General features: G+C 37.5%; 3 protein-coding genes across 20 annotated transcripts; all 3 read right to left on the bottom strand.

Annotated features, from left to right (window-relative positions):
- Window positions 1-2,276: 2,276 nt before the first annotated feature.
- On the bottom strand, window positions 2,277-3,374 carry LOC118479897 (protein FAR1-RELATED SEQUENCE 3-like). Its single transcript, XM_035974762.1, has 2 exons — window positions 3,141-3,374; window positions 2,277-3,047 (listed from the first exon to the last, which is right to left on the bottom strand). Exons 1-2 carry the CDS (start codon window positions 3,342-3,344, stop codon window positions 2,391-2,393), a joined length of 861 nt encoding a protein of 286 aa, XP_035830655.1. The 5' UTR covers window positions 3,345-3,374; the 3' UTR covers window positions 2,277-2,390.
- Window positions 3,375-3,465: 91 nt separating this feature from the next.
- On the bottom strand, window positions 3,466-5,362 carry LOC110865551 (protein FAR1-RELATED SEQUENCE 5-like). Its single transcript, XM_035974140.1, has 6 exons — window positions 5,272-5,362; window positions 5,090-5,188; window positions 4,190-4,979; window positions 3,823-4,081; window positions 3,628-3,710; window positions 3,466-3,529 (listed from the first exon to the last, which is right to left on the bottom strand). Exons 1-6 carry the CDS (start codon window positions 5,360-5,362, stop codon window positions 3,466-3,468), a joined length of 1,386 nt encoding a protein of 461 aa, XP_035830033.1.
- Window positions 5,363-7,615: 2,253 nt separating this feature from the next.
- Window positions 7,616-11,975, bottom strand: LOC110865550 (probable xyloglucan endotransglucosylase/hydrolase protein 17). 18 transcript variants are annotated; one of them, XR_004861349.1, is made up of 8 exons: window positions 11,610-11,956; window positions 11,289-11,460; window positions 10,981-11,076; window positions 10,320-10,513; window positions 9,667-10,029; window positions 8,737-9,573; window positions 7,934-8,548; window positions 7,616-7,858 (listed from the first exon to the last, which is right to left on the bottom strand). XR_004861349.1 is itself a non-coding variant. In XM_035974764.1 (8 exons), exons 3-7 carry the CDS (start codon window positions 10,459-10,461, stop codon window positions 8,261-8,263), a joined length of 774 nt encoding a protein of 257 aa, XP_035830657.1. In that variant the 5' UTR covers window positions 10,462-10,513; window positions 10,986-11,460; window positions 11,610-11,975; the 3' UTR covers window positions 7,616-7,858; window positions 7,934-8,260. The 18 variants fall into 18 exon arrangements, 4 of the variants coding, with proteins under 4 accessions (XP_035830657.1, XP_021970528.2, XP_035830656.1 ...); XR_004861348.1 differs by having other exon boundaries at window positions 7,934-8,785; window positions 9,380-9,573; window positions 11,610-11,954; XR_002550807.2 differs by having other exon boundaries at window positions 9,380-9,573; window positions 11,610-11,953.
- Window positions 11,976-18,089: the final 6,114 nt, after the last annotated feature.

Here is an 18,089-nt window from a genome sequence, read left to right on the forward strand (position 1 = left end):
ACTGACAATTGTTGAACAAATAAGTGTGATAATATTGAGGATCTGCTTTTTTTTTTACCATGGCTTGTGTATGCATATGCAGAAAGATATGTTTGTGCAATATCTGCGGGAGGTTGGGAATCCGCGAGCCGATGACATAGAGTACTGCAACATCCAGCGTATGCCGATTCCTTGGGCGACCACCGCAAACACAACTGATTGTGGGGTCTTCTTGATGCGGCACATGGAGTGCTATATGGGGAAAAACAAAAGTTTTAACTGTGGGTTCAGCACGAGTGGGGCGAGGAAGATGGCGGAGGTGAGAAAGCTGAGAAAGAGGTATGCGGCGCACATATTATGTTCGGAGGTGAATGTGCTGCTGCCCAAAATCAAGGAGGATTGCCGAATAGAGTAACACGTGTTAGGGGGTGAAACGGAAGTTACTGTGGAACCATTGTGCATCAATTGCGCCAGCAATGTTTTTGGAAACATGTAATGTACTTTGATGGATTTGGGGATGTTGCTTTAAACTTATTGCGGGGTAGGTGTTTTGTTGGGTATGGCATCGTCACGATGTCTTTTTGGGGATAGACTATCCATATTCAATCTGATGTTTAGTAACTTGGTAATTCTAAACTCTAAAGAATATTAATGTGTTGTTAAATGTCTTAGAATATTATTAATCTAGTTTATTGACGTAGTTGATAATATTATATTAGAGGTTGTTTGAAATTATATAAAGGTACGTGTAACATTATAGAAAAAGAGAAAATGCTGCTTCCAAGGGGAACAGTCTTTCTAAAAAGGTAGTACGAATATTGGAAATTGGGGAAAGTTGGTGGCAGAATACTACAAGCATAGGGGTTGGTGTCTATAAAACAACTTTATTGGGAAAAGGAACAATTGCTTTTTGTCACCTTTTGGTCACATCAAAGTGAAGTCACAAAGACTTATATTAAATGTAGCCAGGGAACACCTCTATAAGTATTGTAGTGAAGAACCAAAGTCATATTCTGTAATACTTCACCACTTCAGTTAACCATAAACTGGTAGAGGTCCCAAAGTCTTTTAATGTGATGGACCCGTGTGAAGGTAAGGTTACGGCTAGCCAACCAGGCATGGAGAAGCGGAAGCAAAAGGGGAAGGAAGCATGTGAGGGCCGGTACGGGGAGGTTAACGAAAGAAAAGGGTCTCACCAGAATGGAGAAGACGGGAAAACTGGAGTAGCTTCTGGTGAAGATGCTTCAGAAAACGGAACCAAAAATGTAACTGATGTAGCTGGTGTGTCGCAAGAACCGTCACGCCGAAGGGAGCACGTTGTTCCAGAAGATGAAAAGTTGAAGGGGCTACCAGATGAGTTGGTTAGGTTGCTGACGGATCCAGACCATGAATTATGTGGTTGCCCGTTGTGTCCATACTCACCCGAAACAATCCAGTCCTGGTGTTACCATGACCCATGGGAGAGTGAGCGCAGCCCCTCTCCTCTGTACTTTCATGATGAGGAATTTCCCACACCATGATGAAAAGCTTGTTACAGATGGAGGATAACAATGGGTAGTTAGTATGTTGAAAATGGTTGAAGATGTGTTAACCTGATGACCCTATGTTGTAACAAAACGACATACGAATGTCGTCTTGTTGGTATTTTATTATGTTTTTTTTTTTTCTTTTTTTGTAACCTACTAGTAGAATGTTTGTTTAAGTTGCTTAGAGGTGAAGTCTACTTCTATAACCTGACGTGGTTTAATATATATGCTGTTTTTATGTGGTTAACACATATTGTTTTGATACTTTCAAGTTAAAAGACCCAAGCATTATGGGGACTAACATGTGTTAACCAGCTGTTTTTATGCCATTGTAAAGTTGTCTAGAGGTGAAGTATACTTATATAACCTGACTTGGTTTAATATATATGCTGTTTTTGTGTGGTTAACACAGCTTGTTTTGATCCTTTCAAGTTAAAATGCCCAAGCATTATGGGGAGTAACATGTGTTAAGCAGCTGTTTTTATGCCAGATTGTGTGGTTAACAAAGATTGTTTTGATCCTTTCAAGTTAAAAAGACCAAAGCATTATGGGGAATAACATGTGTTAAGCAGCTGTTTTTATGCCATTGTAAAAAAATAAAACACAGAAAAAAAATATCAAAATGCAGATAATATTAAGATAAACCCGTTAATAGACCACAGCGGTCCCCGAAGATCTTCGGTCCTACAAACACAAAAGTGGCCAAGGCCATAGAGTTTCTTACAATCCTATTTATGGTTATTGGGATGAAAATAGTTCCAACTTCTTACACACGTAACAGAGAAGAGCAGGATGATGTCAAAAGACTGTTACATGTGTGTAAGAAGGCCAAAATGAAGAGAGTCTCCCATTACATAGTACTACATAAAGATTTTAATCAGAGGATCAGTCGCCAGTGGCGGTCTGCCTTTGTTGTTCAGCAGCTGCCTTTGCTGCTTTCATTGCAGCCACCTTAAGGCAGTTGCGTGAGTCGTGGTCGTCGACATACAGACCACAACGCTTGCATAAACGAAGCTGCTTTGGACGTTTTGGTGGTTTTGCTTTGGCCTTCTCACCGGGCCCAGAAATGCGAGTATGAGTACCACATCCTTTATTGCGTGCAACTTCTGGATTAGCAACTTCGACTGGAATGTTGATTGGCTGTCCAACTATTTCTTCCATTTGACACTCATTTGATTCATTTTCAGTTGTTGACAAAGGTTGCTTGGAAAGAACATTGATCTTGAAATCCCTGAGTTGGTCAACCAATTTTGCCAACGCATCCTCATCGGTTCTGGCAACATCAATGCATTCAGTAACGAGGTCGAGGATTTCATTCCGCATAATGGACGGTGCGTGTGGGTTGACTCCGTATCGACTGGAAATTGAAAAAACATGTTTGGGGAGGGCATCTCGACGCCACCTATCGTTTATGTATTGTGGTGGAATCCTTTCAACATTTTTCAAGCGATAGACGCAAAAGACATGGCGACACAGATATCCGATACGTGTGAAATTCCTGCATGAGCAACTGGCCGATTGGTCTACAGTGTTATACGTAACCTGTTTTGAACATAGAAAGCAAAAAAGAAAAGCCCTTTAGATGTAACATATGATAGAGGATGGGTAATAATGAAATTGCCTAACATGTGTTACCTGATAGACGTTTGTGATGTTGTTCCTTTTATCCAAATGAGTGACGTCTATCAGAAGACTGGAATCGCTGGTCTCAGTTTGGTTTGTGATGTAGCATAAAAACTTCCCTTTAATTATCTCTTTTTGAACTTGCGCGAAAACAGCGTTTGTGTAAATGGCGAACGCGTGCTGTTCTATCGCTAAATCAGTATTGCCAGTGAACATTGTGGATGAGGTTTTGTACTCCGAAACACGTTGACGATATTGGCTGTCTACCCTATTTTCAAAGCACATCATAAATTGTACAAGGGTGTTTGCGCTTGTTGAGTTAACCTTGAAGGCGGCGTTAGAGCTTTCGCAGCGGGAGGTGGTCTTCATCAAGCAACACATGGGCAGTTCCCTGAAGTAGGCTGGTACCCAGAGATGTTTGATGTTGTACATGTCGTTCAACCAGCTGTGGTCTTGAAGCCCAAATGTTTGTAGGAGGTCATTCCAGCGGGACTCAAACGTTTCAGGATTGATATAAACATTACAAACCAACCGGTGAATGCAGGACCGAAGATCAGTGTTATCGAGCACGTCGGCAGAGATCTGAAAAATTTAATAGTTATAACACGAGTTAGATTAAAACATTTTGAGAAGACATATAAAAAGTGTGTTATGTTGAATAACACATGTTAAGGGCTAACAAACTTCTGTATACCTTGGAGGGTAGTTTTTTCATTATATGCCACATGCATAGATGGTGTCGTGATTCGGTAAAGACCATAGGAACAACTTGTAGCATGGATGGGTCTTGATCACTCAGCACGAGAGTTGGTTGAGTACCGTGTGCCTTCAAGAAAGCCTTAAGCAACCACACGTAAGATTCAATGGACTCGGTTGATATCAAACCCGCTCCAAATGTAACACATTGGAAATGATGATCCACACCCGTGAATGGCACAAAAACCATCTTGTACCTATGAACAAAAAATTGATTTGATGTTAACAATATGTAAAACTTTTTGGGGTTAAGATTGGATACTTGGGGATCAGGCCTAACATATGTTAAGGGGGGGGGGACTAACCTGTTTGTGCTGTAAGTTGCGTCAAACGCTAGGACATCGCCAAAAGCTTGGTAGTTTAGCTTTGAAATCTCATCAGCCCAGAATACAGAGGACAACTTTCCATTTGATACAGTGTAATCAAAAAAGAAGTTGGGTAGGTTGTCAAAACGCTCACGCAGGCGTTCAAGGAAAACTTGTGCGTCGCGTTCACCAATAAAAATTCGCAACTGGTGGCTAAAGTTTTTAAAATCGACCGGCGTCCCATTGACATTGTGATGCCCTCCTTTTAAAGCTACAAGACATCTATAAGCTCTCATTGGTCCGATGCGGTTTAGACTCATGTTGTGAATGAATTGTTTCGTGGAGAATGACAGTTTCCGTGATATCTTGCTAAGATCACGGTTGTAACTCTCAACAAGTTCATGATTATGAATATCATTGAAACTCAGAACTGTGTATGAATCGTTCGAGATCGAGACTAGTATGCTTGCCTTACAGTCACACCATGTGAAGGTGGTCCTCCGGTGCTTAACAGAAGATTCATCTAGGGTGTCAAAAGTCCTCTTTGGTTGTGGTTTTCCATATTTTGAGCATCGGAGATACTTGTGTGTGGGAATTCCATTCCAGACTTTTGTTTGCCCTTTTTTTACAGAAAAACCTGCTTCAAACGCATAAAGTTCATACATGGAAAGAACATCCGCAAAGGTTGGATAAGATTTCCCACACACTGGTATGAACTTATCAGCGACGTTAGGAATCCAGTAACGGGTTCCCTGAGGGGTATCAAAAACAAAGTATGGATTCGAAGGCCCTGTACCATAAAACGAAAAAAGTTAGGAATCTGCTATACATGGCATGAAAAAAAAGGTTATAAATCTGTGATATGAGAATAAAGTGGGCTCCCATTGTGCATTGTACAACCGTCTAACTGGCCGCGTGATGATTCAGCAAACATAGAAGAACCATGAGATGATCCAGAAACAGCAACAGTCATGGGCTGCATCTGGGAATCTTGGGATGCTACATGTGAACATTATGGAATATGTTTGAACAATGCCATATCTGGGGAAGAAAAAAAAAACCAGTGTATAGAAAAAACAAACCTTCTTCATTATCCATAACCTGGTCATCATTAAACGCGCTGTTCATGAAATTGTTGGATACCACAACATCCGGGGATCTAACAATCAACATGCATATAAGTGTATACAGAAGCTTCGAATGGAACAAGTGAACATGGCCATGCAGTATAGTTTGGATTATTAGATTAAAAAGTTGTAAAAGACAGAAAAAAAAAATAGAACTTCTAGAACAGTTAATTGACATATATGGACAAACCTGGAGCATTAAATTCCTCATCATTTTGGAAGTCGCTGCAAAAGAACCGGTTTGGGAAACTACGGACCGGCGACATTAATTCTGAGGTTGGTGGATTTGTCTCCATGGATATTAATGGAGTTACTTGCTAATTTGGAGTAAAAGTGAAATGGGGTTTCTCTGATGAATGATGAAGAAGATATAAAGGAAAATATGAAAAAGAAATATGGGGGAGGGTGAATGGTACGATTTGATGGGCAATTAATGAACATGTCAATTCATATTGGGGATAGTTCTTGGGGGTTAATGTAATTTACTAATATAACCTTGATGTCAAAAGTAATAGAAAGGGATCTGTGCAACGTGGCAAAATGTAAGCCACATATATAGTTTGCTAAGTTTTCTAAAATAATGGGGTTTCTTACTAAGCATTATCCTATATATATATATATATATATATATATATATAGGGGATGGTTCAAATGAAAACCACTTTTATTGTGAAAACTCGAAAACTAACTAAAAAAGCCTAAAAAAACCCAAAAAACATACAAATTTTTTTTTTTTTTTTTTACAATTTTTTTAGAAAAATCGCTACTTTTTATATATGGAAAAAAAATTTCAAAAAAAAAAAAAATTTTTTTTGGTTGTACTGCACATGTGCACTAATACGGAAAGCCTAAACCACTTAACCCACCCCCCACCGACACCCCCCAAAAACCTAAACCCCCCCCCCAAAACCTAAATTCACCCTCCCACCAAAAGCCTAACCCCCCCCCCCCAAAAAAAAAAAAAACCAAAACCCCCCCACCCCCACCCTCCCGAAAACCTAAAACTAAACCCTAAACATAAACCCGAAAAAAACCTAACCCCCCCACCCCCACCCCCCAAAAACCTTCCCCTATATATATATATATATATATATATATATATATATATATATATATATATATATATATATATATATATATATATATATATATATATATATATATATATATATATATATATATATATATATATATATATATGTAATAAACCATAGTTTTCTGGTTGAATGATTGCAGATCGACGGTCTATCTTGGCTTGTAATTCTTGCTGTTATAGTCATCTTGAAGGTCTGTTCTGAGACGAATTTCCTGCCATACAACTTTTACTCTTATATCATATCATACCAACTGATTTTGTATATTTGCAGATCGTATCCATGGAGTAATGATGACGTGGAAGAACCGACCTAAAGATATTCTAGAGGTTGATTTCTCACAATTGTTACGTATATGGAGTAATGACGATGTGGCGGTATTTTTTTGACAATTTTTTCATTAATAACATTTTATATTTAGGCTTGTCTACTAGTTGATTTGTATATATTAATGTGTGTACAGAAACGCTATTTACGAGCCAAGGAATCCCACATGTGTAAAAAAATATGCACACAGCCGATCCAAAAAGTTTTGCTAGGATTCCTGAGGAGATGGTAATATGTTTTTGTTTTGCTTGTGATTTAACTTTTTATGTTGTTTAACATATTTCTTTATTGTTGTTTATGTTATTATGAATTCAGAAAAATGATGACCCAAACCAAGAGTTATCTATCTTAGTGAAAAAGGTAGATGGTGCTTGCACATCATACATGATTTCGGAGGGACTGATGGAATCATTTAAAGCAAATGTTGAATTTGAGAAAAACCAGTTGCTTGAAATGTGTAAAGAGATTGAAGAGGATCATGAAAGAAAAAAAGCCTGAGCTGGAAGCAATACAAAAAGACATTGACAGCCAACGACAAAAGTTGGAAGCTATGATGCAGAACGTTATGAAACGACTGCCTATTGGAGATCGAGATGAGTAGAATGTTTCCATTTTTTTTATTATTGTATTGAAACTTTGTGTTTACCACGTTGTTATTTAAGTTTGAACAAGTATGTAAAAGTACACTATTTCTCTATCAATGATATTTGTTATTATTTGTTCTGGCGTAATTGCAATTCAATGCATACTAGTGCTAATACCCGCGAATTTCGCGGTGTTTAGAAATGATATGCTTTTTTTAAAGAAAAAAATTACGTTTATGCTAATCATAAAGAAACTGTACGCATGGACTTATTATGGAAATCTGAAGTTAAAGATTAAAATACGAAAGAAATCACGTCTTTAAAATTTCTTTATACATCGCATTTATTTATCTGTACAAAGGAAATATAAAACATCTAAATAACTAAATATCATTACAAAAGCATGACTAAGAATTTTAAATGAACGTGATCAAAGCTGGGCAAATATCCATTACTTCCATGACTCCATGTTCTAGTTGGTATGTACACACCACTGATTTATGACCGGTCATTCATAGTACATGATAGACAATAATCCTAACAAACACAAAACAACTATCATTATTATTATATCATAAAATCATTACCTTAAGAAAGAAATATCTTACTTACATGCATTGACCAGGCCTTTACTGACTTATCCCCACTGCGTGCATAAAAATAATCAGATCCAGAAACAGCTGCTGCAAGGGCATGAATACCACTGTAACGCCAATCTTTTTCCTCATTCATTCTTCTGATTGGCTTCTCGCAGAGGCGTCTCTGAGAATTCCGTACCCTGTTTGAGCTTGAAAAAATCTGCCATTCTGTAATGTTTTATTATTATTAAAAAAGATCAAATTCGTATTGGGCTCAATAAACCTAATGCCAAGTTGGCTAAATTCTAAACAATAAAAAATTATTTGTAAATGGGCCTATATTGGAATTGTTATGTATTTACTATCTAAAAAGAATAACACACACACACACACACATATATATATATATATATATATCGGATTTTTTTTTTAAAAATCGCGTGCCCTTCGAAATCACGGGCCTTGTGCGGAGGTCCTCGTCGCACACCATCAAAGCCGCCACTGGCTTCTCGTCCTCAATGCCCCAAATGAATATGACCCCCCCCCCCCCATTATCACCGCTTATGCATAATGGTACTTCCCTCTCTACAAAAACTAAAGCCATCACCATATGCTCATGACCCTTCAATGTGCGTACATGATTTAAACCCTGCATCATCCATCATTAAAATCAAACAATCATCTTTTCTTTTCATGTTATTGCGATAAAGCTTGATGCCTATGCACCAGTTTTATCATCACAAGTATCTTATTTAATTGAAAACTGATATAATACCATTGTTTATATATCAAACACCAAACCTTTAATATTAAGTTAAATAGATGGAAAAATCCTACCAACACATAAGTCACGGATTGAAAGCTAAGAATATTGTATGTAATATTTCTGTAAACAAAAACAAAAAAAATGTTTTATAAATACGAACTTGAAGCAGAAAAGAAACAATATAAATCTTATAAAGATAAATTAGATACTGTGATTATGAAAATAAATATATATTAACATATTAACGTAAATTAAACAGGAATACCGCTCTGCAGCTTCTTTCATCTGACTATCGCATCAACATAGGGCATGACATGGGATTAACTTTCAGAAGTATACATTAAACATCTAAATTCTAAAGAAGCATATAAAGGAAGTCAAGCCATGGGTGCAATTCATGAAAAGAAAAAAGCTACAATTTCCACAACGGCTCTGGTAAACCACAAGTATATTATAATGTTATGAAAACCATACCTCATGACTGATTATTATTATTAATATGACTGGGATCATAAGCTAAAGAGATTCTTTGATGGAGATCAAAGAATCAATACTTTGAAAGATAACATTCTTTGGGGAGATTATTATTAAATCTCTTATTATCTTGGCAATAATTATAAGGATATTTCCTGACCCATTTAAACCATCTTTTTATGTTTTAGTTACAAAAGGGCAAACGCTAGAAAAGATTGGTTCGACAAAGAAAACGCTTACACAATTTGATGAAGATTCCATAAGAAAGAATAGGTATGGAAATCCTTTGTGGGATCAAACCACAGGTAAATTATCTCTTCTCGGTTATCAAAATCGTCAGCATATAGACTTGTTTGTAGAATATAAGGCTGGCCGGAAACATTTCCTAGGAACTGAAAGTCGCTTTCATCTCTATTAGGCTGATCCGATGTAAGCTGCATTGTCAGAAATAAAATATATAAAATAATATTGATAAGATGAACCAATTGAGGCATGGGTTAATGTGAACTGAACTTATTTTGGCTTACATAGAATGCTAAGACTGTACCGGCTGAATGACCCGGTACCAACTTGATTGGCATGTCAATTTGGCCAAACAAAAACATGTCATTAGAAGCGAAAGCCGAACCTGTCACCAATGTTTTAGTTTGTTGAGTAAAGAGTATCCAGATATAAATCTTGATCAGTTGTATTTTGCTCAAGAATCGGCTCTATTGACCGAACATCTTGACTTGTTGGGGTCACAAAGCTGACGTGTTTTCGTAGTTTTGTTGACCGCCCGAGGGTCCCATCCGACGTAGTCGCCAATACTGGCAGCGTGCAAACGGTGTCAGCTTGAGATACAACTGTGGTTCGGGAAATATCCGATGATGTATCTTGAATCATTTTAACTACAAATACAAAAAAAAAAAAAAAAAAAACAGTTGAAAAAGACATTCTTTTTACCTAAATTCATCATTTTAACTACAAATTAAAAAACCCCGGATCAAAAGGACACTCTTTTTAAACTAAATTCATCATTTTAACTACAAATTTGAAAAAACACGGATGAAAAAGACAATCTTTTTTAACTAAATTCATCATTTCAACTTAGAATTCAAAAACCCCATATGAAAAAGACAACCTTTTTAAACTAAACTCAAACGCTAGAAAAGATTGGTTCGACAAAGAAAGAGCTTACACAATTTGATGAAGATTCCATAAGATAGAATATGTATGGAAATCCTTTGTGGGATCAAACCACAGGTAAATTCTATCTTCTCGGTTATCAAAACCGTCAGCATATACACTTGTTTGTAGAATATAAGGCTAGCCGGAAACATTTCCTAGGAACTGAAAGTCGATTTCATCTCGATTAGGCTGATCCGATGTAAGCTGCATTGTCACAAATAAAATATATAAAATAATATTGATAAGATGAACCTATTGAGGCATGGGTTAATGTGAACTGAACTTATTTTGGCTCCCACACAGTGTACATGGCTCCAAAAAAGACCACTATTTATGCTCTTACAAACCATCCGAGTTTAGTTCTTTTGCCAGCCACAACGTGGTCATTAAACTAATACATAAAAAATTTACAAACATACATTGCCTAGAAGACGTGGACTGCAAATCCAGTAAAAGGATACCAAAGTTTAAAGCGAAAAGATTCTCTCCATTAATTAATGAACATAAAACTAAATCATGCATTCACTAACCTCTAGCAATTGTTAAGGGATATATCAAAAGATAACAAAAAAAACATACCGAGGCATCTACAAACATTGTATTACAAAAAAAAAAAAAATCAAATCAATTACAAAAGAAACCATAAATTTTTGTTTGTATCGATCATATACCATACTCGTGTTCCGTCTGTTGTCCAGAACTGTGGCTCTGGTTGTAAACTTGCACCCGATTATCCGTTTCTTTAAAGTCAGAATCTTCCAATATAACTACAATGACATGTTTTGGTTACAGAATATTTATACACAAACGTACTAACATGATGATTATCCCGATATCTTGCCACTTGATCAGATGTTGCGTGCACTTCAAAATATTGGGTTATAACTTGTGTTGGTTTCATAATGAAAAATTGTTACTGTACACGTTCGTCTATCAATATCACATAAAACCCCCAATCTAAATTAGGTAAAAAATCAACCTGATTAGCCATTGGAGAAGAAGATGACTACAAATTTTTACTCGCCAGTCTCATTGAGGAACAACGGAATCTCTTTTCCGGATGACGATTTCGCCTCCTGGTATGACAATTTCCCGTTGGTGTTCTCAAACAACATGAACTGAACCATTGGCGAAATATATACCAACATATTCTGTAATCAAAATCAAAATATCAGTAAGAGAAAAATGAATGTGAAGAATATTTGAAATCAGGTAACGACCTTGAAACCATAGCCAACCATCAGCGTTGTTGAAATAAAAAACACAATAACATAAACATACACATCTCATATATACATACCTTTTTGTAGACGATCGAAGACATTGAAGATATAGGTAATAATCAGTGATATACCTGGGTTGAAGAGAGGGTGGTGGATCTTTCAAGATGTGACATAATCAAAAAGAAAAGGATAAATGATCTTCAACGTCATCGAGGATTTGCAGCCGATGGAGATCTGGAAGGAGAGCGTTGGAGATTGGAGCGAAAGAGAGTGGCGATGATTCTAAAGAAAGATCTATGCAGAGTTCTAAAGAGCGGAGGGAGAGAGGAGTAGAGAATCTAGGGTTTGAGAAGGCGATGGGAAGAGAGAGAGAGGCGTATGTGGAAGGAGACAGGAGAAACCCTAGGTCAATGCGAAAGAAACGTAAGAAGTCGGGTTATAATGACCCGAATGTGTTATTCGGATCCCACGTTCGGTTCACATCAAGGGGAATGAAGAGTTTAGAGAAATGGCGGGAAAATTAGCTTTAGAGGCCCTAGGAGGGGGACATGTGTCCCTAATTAAGACTTTTATTAGGTTGTATAGATTGAATAATAGCAATTAAATTTATAATACACAGTTGCATTTGGTTATAAAAAGTTGCATTTATTGTAACTAAAATTCATAATAAAATGTTGCATTTAGTGTAAAAAGAGGTTGCATTTTTTCTAATAAAAAGAAAATAAAAGTTGCATCAACTCTAAAAAAGGGTTACATTTTTTGTAACAAAACCATATTGAAGGTTGCATTTACATGTATAAAAAGTTGCATTTGAGTGAAAAAATGTTACATTTTTGTAACCAAAATATAAAAAAAAGTTGTATTTAAGTGTTATAAAAGTTGTATGGAAAAAAGTTGCATTTGTATACTAAAGGCAACACTTAAGAAAAAAGTTGCATTAGGCCTTAAAATAGTTGCATTAGATCTAATGCAACTGCTTCTAATGTAGCCCCCAATAAAAGGTTGCATTATGCCTAATGCAACTTTTTCAAGGCTTAATACAACATTTTTTAGGGGTTACCATAGCTTCATTTTCTTGTAGTGGGCGCTATTTAAAAACAATGCTTAATAATAATAAACCACCAGGCTTGCACATGTGCCTTTATTCATGATTCTTGTAGCACTATGGTGATTTGGTATTTGGTGAGTGGCCCATGTATAGTTTCGACCCGAATGAGTTGCATAATAGCAAGAAACATACATTCCAATGAATGTCTTAAAGAGTCATTTGGTAGTCTATGTAAGTGAAAACCTAAGCCAATTAGACTTCAATGTGAAATTACTAAAAAGCCTTTTGTTTAACGTGTTTCTGAATCAACATCACGACTGATTCTTGAATCTATATCCAATATCATGGGTTCATATACTTGAGCATGTGCTGGATGTGCAAGGAAGCAAAGATTCACTTTCGGGCTTGAATGGCCCATGTTAGATAAGCTAATCACCATGGTCCCACGACTAACAAACCATACCATACCCAAAGTTAACTCCATCCAGTCCTTGGCCTCCAGATCGAGGAACCAGATACTTAGGTACGTTGAGTTTTTACTCAAGTGTGATCGCATCTAAGCAGTGTATTTATCACAACCCACACATATCATATAAAAGTAGCTTCCATTATTTAGAGCCATACCCATTGTTGTAGATATCTTGGCCTGTGTTACGTTGATCGCGTTTTCTCTAAACGTTCGTGTCACTTGGGCCAACAGCCCAGGTTTGTCGGGTTTGAATAGCTCGAGACGCACACCCTCGGGTGCCCTTCTTTCAACCGCGGCTTTTAAACACATGATCACTCGTTGCTTTTCGGCTTCTGAACTAATCGGGCTTCCATCTATATGTCTGATATAAAATTCCTGAAAAAATGAAAAAAAAAACCAATTTTAGCAAAATAAACAAAAACCATTTCATAATTTTTTAAAAAATGTATGATAATATGAACTGTGTGCGATTGGAAATTAGGTCAACTGTCAATGTGTTGAAGACGAAATTTGGGGAATTTGTGGAGGATAATTAGATGATGACAAATTGGTGATTTCCGTGAAAATTCATCGAGAAGGGGTTTGTTTGTGGATGATCGATTCCACAGCTTCAGAGGTTGAGAGTCGATGGCTTTCTCCACAGCTTCCCTAATTTCCATGTTCAAAACCCTAATTAAAAGGAATAAGGTGGATGGAGGCGGACTTATGATTTTGTTCCTGCAATTCCATCACAATCTCAATTTCAATTCACCAATTCACCAAATCAATCAAGTCCCGCATATGCGTATAAACAACACAAATACTTACAGTGGAGCGAGAGATTTGAGAGACGCCATGGACGCTTGCTTAACCATGGGGGATTCATCGGCGAGAGAGGAGACCAAAACCTGGATCGCGTCTGCAAAATCAGGGAGAAAAATAATATTAATTGGAGAATGAAATTGAGAATGTTAATGGAGGAATTAGGGGAATACCGGGAGCAGGAATGGAGTTTCCAGAACTTGCTGCCATTAATTAATAATTAATGATAAATATTATTAGTGCATTCGAAGAGGAGAACGAAGAAGAAGGAGAAGAGAAGAGAAAAATGGATCGCGAACGACAGATACCGTGTGATGCCAGGATGTATAGTGGACAGGTGGGCGGTGGCTTCATCATCGATGGAGGCGGACTTATGATTTTGTAATATATTATTTTAATCAATATTGTTTTAAGTACTGCATTTAAAACATCATAAATGTTGATTTTAAAACAGAACATGTAACTAAATTTTAGATAATATATAGATGATTTGTATATAACTTAAATTTATGATTTTGTCACTTCACTATCGGTGATTAAGGTTAAGGAGAGTTTAGAATATCATGTAACATCCCAAATTTGGGGATATTCATATATTGACAAATTTTTATTTATGCAGCATTTTATGTATGTTGAACTAATTAATTATAAAATGAGCAATTCTATTTGAGAATTTATTGACTTAATTTAAGTAGCTTAACCTTGTTTAGCAAGTTAAGCTTCATTTAGTATTTAAAATATGGCAGTGTTATAAAACTTAACAAGGATTGTAAGGATATAAAGGATAAAGAGGTTTGAAAATGAAAGGGCTAATCTTGCCAAATTGTGAAAGTTTCTCTGTTAACTTGAGGTGTAGAGAATTCTAGAAGAAAAAAAAAGAAAAGTATCTTTGTGTGGGTGCCATGATGGGTCAAGAAAAAAATCATTGGAAAGCTTCAATACATCGATTTTAGGTGATTGATTAAAGAATTGAAGAAATTATGAACATCCTCTGTTATGTAGAAGCCTGGTAAGTAATATATATACAAAACCCCTAGATTTTCATGTGTTCTTGAGTTGAAAGTATAACCATGATTGTCACACCCCCAAATTACCACCTAGGGAGTGTCCCTGTTAGGCGTGTGACGACTAGCAATGAGCCACCAATTACATTGAATCACAAGTTTGAAATAAAATTCCATCATTTAATAATACTGAAATCCCAAACATAAGTTGTTCAAAACCATAAGTTCAGCGGAAGCATTAACGTATCACAAAGTATAAGTTTCACACAACCAAAGTAAGTAAATGTTTGTTAAATAACTCAGCAATGCAACCATGACCACTCTCGCCCTCCAGCCAGCAAGTTCCTGCGTTCCAAGTACCTAAGGACCTGCGAGCATGTAACACGTGTATCAGACAAAGCTGGCGAGTTCACAGTTTTAGAAAACGTTTGTTACCCGTTGTATGTAAAACAGTTCAATAACCAATGCAAGTAATATTGTTAATATCTCAATTCCGAACAATGACGGCTCCTGAAATACACGACTGCCCTTCCCACGTACTCCTATCTAGTACTGGGCCAGACTGGGTCATTAGTTCACCTCCGTCCTCTACAGGCACGGGGTGAGGGTGCCAAACCTAAGTAGCGCTACTAACTAATACCCGATGAGGGACTTACAAAAGATGATAGGTGAGAATATTAACCAATATACCCGTTTTTACCCAAAGACTTATTCCCCCATGGAATACCCACTGACTGTCCCCAACCACTGGGACGCATGCTCGAATGTAGTGAACTCACCTTTGGTTTGCTCGGTAAGATCAAACGCACGTATTCCGAGTGGATCAATCAAATCCTAATGTGGTTATCATCAATCGTTAGAATCTCATCATTTTCAAATCACACATGTAACATAGAACTTGTAGGATCGCACGTAACCACTAAATAGACATTACGTTACACATAGCATGCTTACGTTTCACTTACACACTTCACAACATTACACAAATTAACCAAACATGCTTCACGATCTAGGGGTTCACTCGCGGCCCAAGATTACACCAATCCACCCACCCCACTGGGTGTTCTAAGTTCATTACCGTGGGCCACCACTAAACATCTAACTCGACCCGACTCCCGGCCCACCACGTCGGCCCAGTTTAAAAACAATAATCCCGGCCGCAAGGGGTGCCCAATCAGACCGTGCGCATGGGCTTGCGTAATTCAGTTTGGGCCTGGTGCAATCACGTCAAAAAGGGTGACCCAACTGAATTCTATTAACAAATTCTCAGCCCATGTTTGTACAGGCCCCCCCTTACAAACCGTGGTGTACTTGATCGGCCCAAGATTTAATCGGGTATAAGGAGATCGGCCCAAGTTAGGTTCTGTTATATGCCTAATGCAATATCATCGGCCAATTATGCATGTTTTATATTTATATGCATAACTCATATTAATATTATAATTTCAATTTTTGGCAACATGTTAACTGTTACTCATTCTAAAGCTTATTTCCTTGATTTTTGCAATAACCTCCTCTAACAATATTTGTTCCTAATTAACTCGAACATTACGGCAGTTTCAAATCAAAGTATCAATTTATTAATATACTCCTATTAATAAAATTCAACTTCTATATGCACAGCAATGACCGAAATAGTAATTAAATAATGTATTCAATGTTGAAACGATTACGACATATTAATCTATTCCACAACATAACACAAAGCATAACATGTATTCGGTCACAGTTCTTTCTACGCAAATAATTCATGGAGGTTTTATTCGGTAATGTTCGAAGCAACGTTTTAAGGCAGTCTAGTCATGCGATTCAAGAACCGATCTAGTCATGCAATCATAAATAACCTCGATATGGTTTTGCATACGTGATTGAGGACCGCGACGACATTAGCAATCAAAACGGCCAACCCGTATATATATTCAACACAGTTTACTATCACAGTTCATGCATGTCAACAAGCAATCCTATCCCATTTATAATTCTATTTCATCATATTCTCAATATATAGTAAACGCACAACATAAATGAATAGATGAAGATTACTAACCGATAACCTAACCAACTGAGATGCAACCGAAACAGGAGAACCAAGATGTAATCGGGACAGGAGAGGGGCCTTGTTACTGCCGTCACTTGGGTGAGAAGTAGGGTTTAGGGTTGTTGTGTTGCAACTATGAGGCAAGGAAACAAGTACGTGGAATAGTATTATAAAGCCAAGATCCTCCTAAGTGGGCTGGTGGGTTATTAAATCGATTGAGGTGTGGGCCGATTATTCCTACAAAGTTAGAGAGGGTTCTAGGCCAATTGTGCTTTCCAAATAAAACACCAATTTGGGCTGGTAATTCACAACAATACGCATTAGTATTTAAGTCAAGTCCAACCGTTTATTAATTGGCGTTACGCGTCATGTTCGGGTCGAATTCACTTAAATATGATACGTGTGACGTTTCGAAATCAAACCAATAAACACACAGTGCACAACTACCAAATATGATGGTACGTTTATTAGATTCACGGTTCGAACAGATAATTTACAACAAGAATGGGAAGTTACGAAACCGGAGATACTAACCTTGAAACGAGTTGTCACATCCTCCCCAACTTGTGAGGAATTTCGTCTCGAAATTTGGCAAGCAACCTCAAGGGATGAAGCGAGAAATCAAGATTGTTGCGGAGTTTGCTCAGGTGTCACATCATCCCCAACTTGAAGGGGAATCTCGCCCCGAGATTCACCAGTTTTGCTTGATTCTGCTTTGTCTTTGGGAAAGAGGTGAGGGTACTTTAGTTTCATCTGATCCTCGCGCTCCCACGTGAACTCTGGTCCACGTCTTGAGTTCCAACGAACCCTTACGATGGGAATACGACTGTGTTTACGCACTTTGACCTCACGGTCCATGATCTCGATGGGTTCTTCAACAAACTGCAGCTTGTCATCCAACTTGAGCTCTTGAAATGGCACAACTAGTGTCTCATCGACCAGACACTTCTTTAGTTGAGAAACGTGAAACACATCGTGAACATTGCCTAATTCCGCAGGTAACTCGAGTCTGTAAGCGACTTTACCGATCCGCTCAATAATTTTGAATGGCCCAATGTAACGTGGATTAAGCTTGCCACGCTTCCCGAAGCGTACAACGCCCTTCCACGGTGAAACTTTCAACATAACCCGATCATTAACTTCGAACTCCAAAGGCTTTCTACGCTTGTTAGCATAACTTTTCTGGCGATCACGCGC

The sequence above is a fragment of the Helianthus annuus genome, chromosome 6 (assembly GCF_002127325.2).
Source record: "Helianthus annuus cultivar XRQ/B chromosome 6, HanXRQr2.0-SUNRISE, whole genome shotgun sequence".
NCBI lineage: Eukaryota > Viridiplantae > Streptophyta > Magnoliopsida > Asterales > Asteraceae > Helianthus > Helianthus annuus.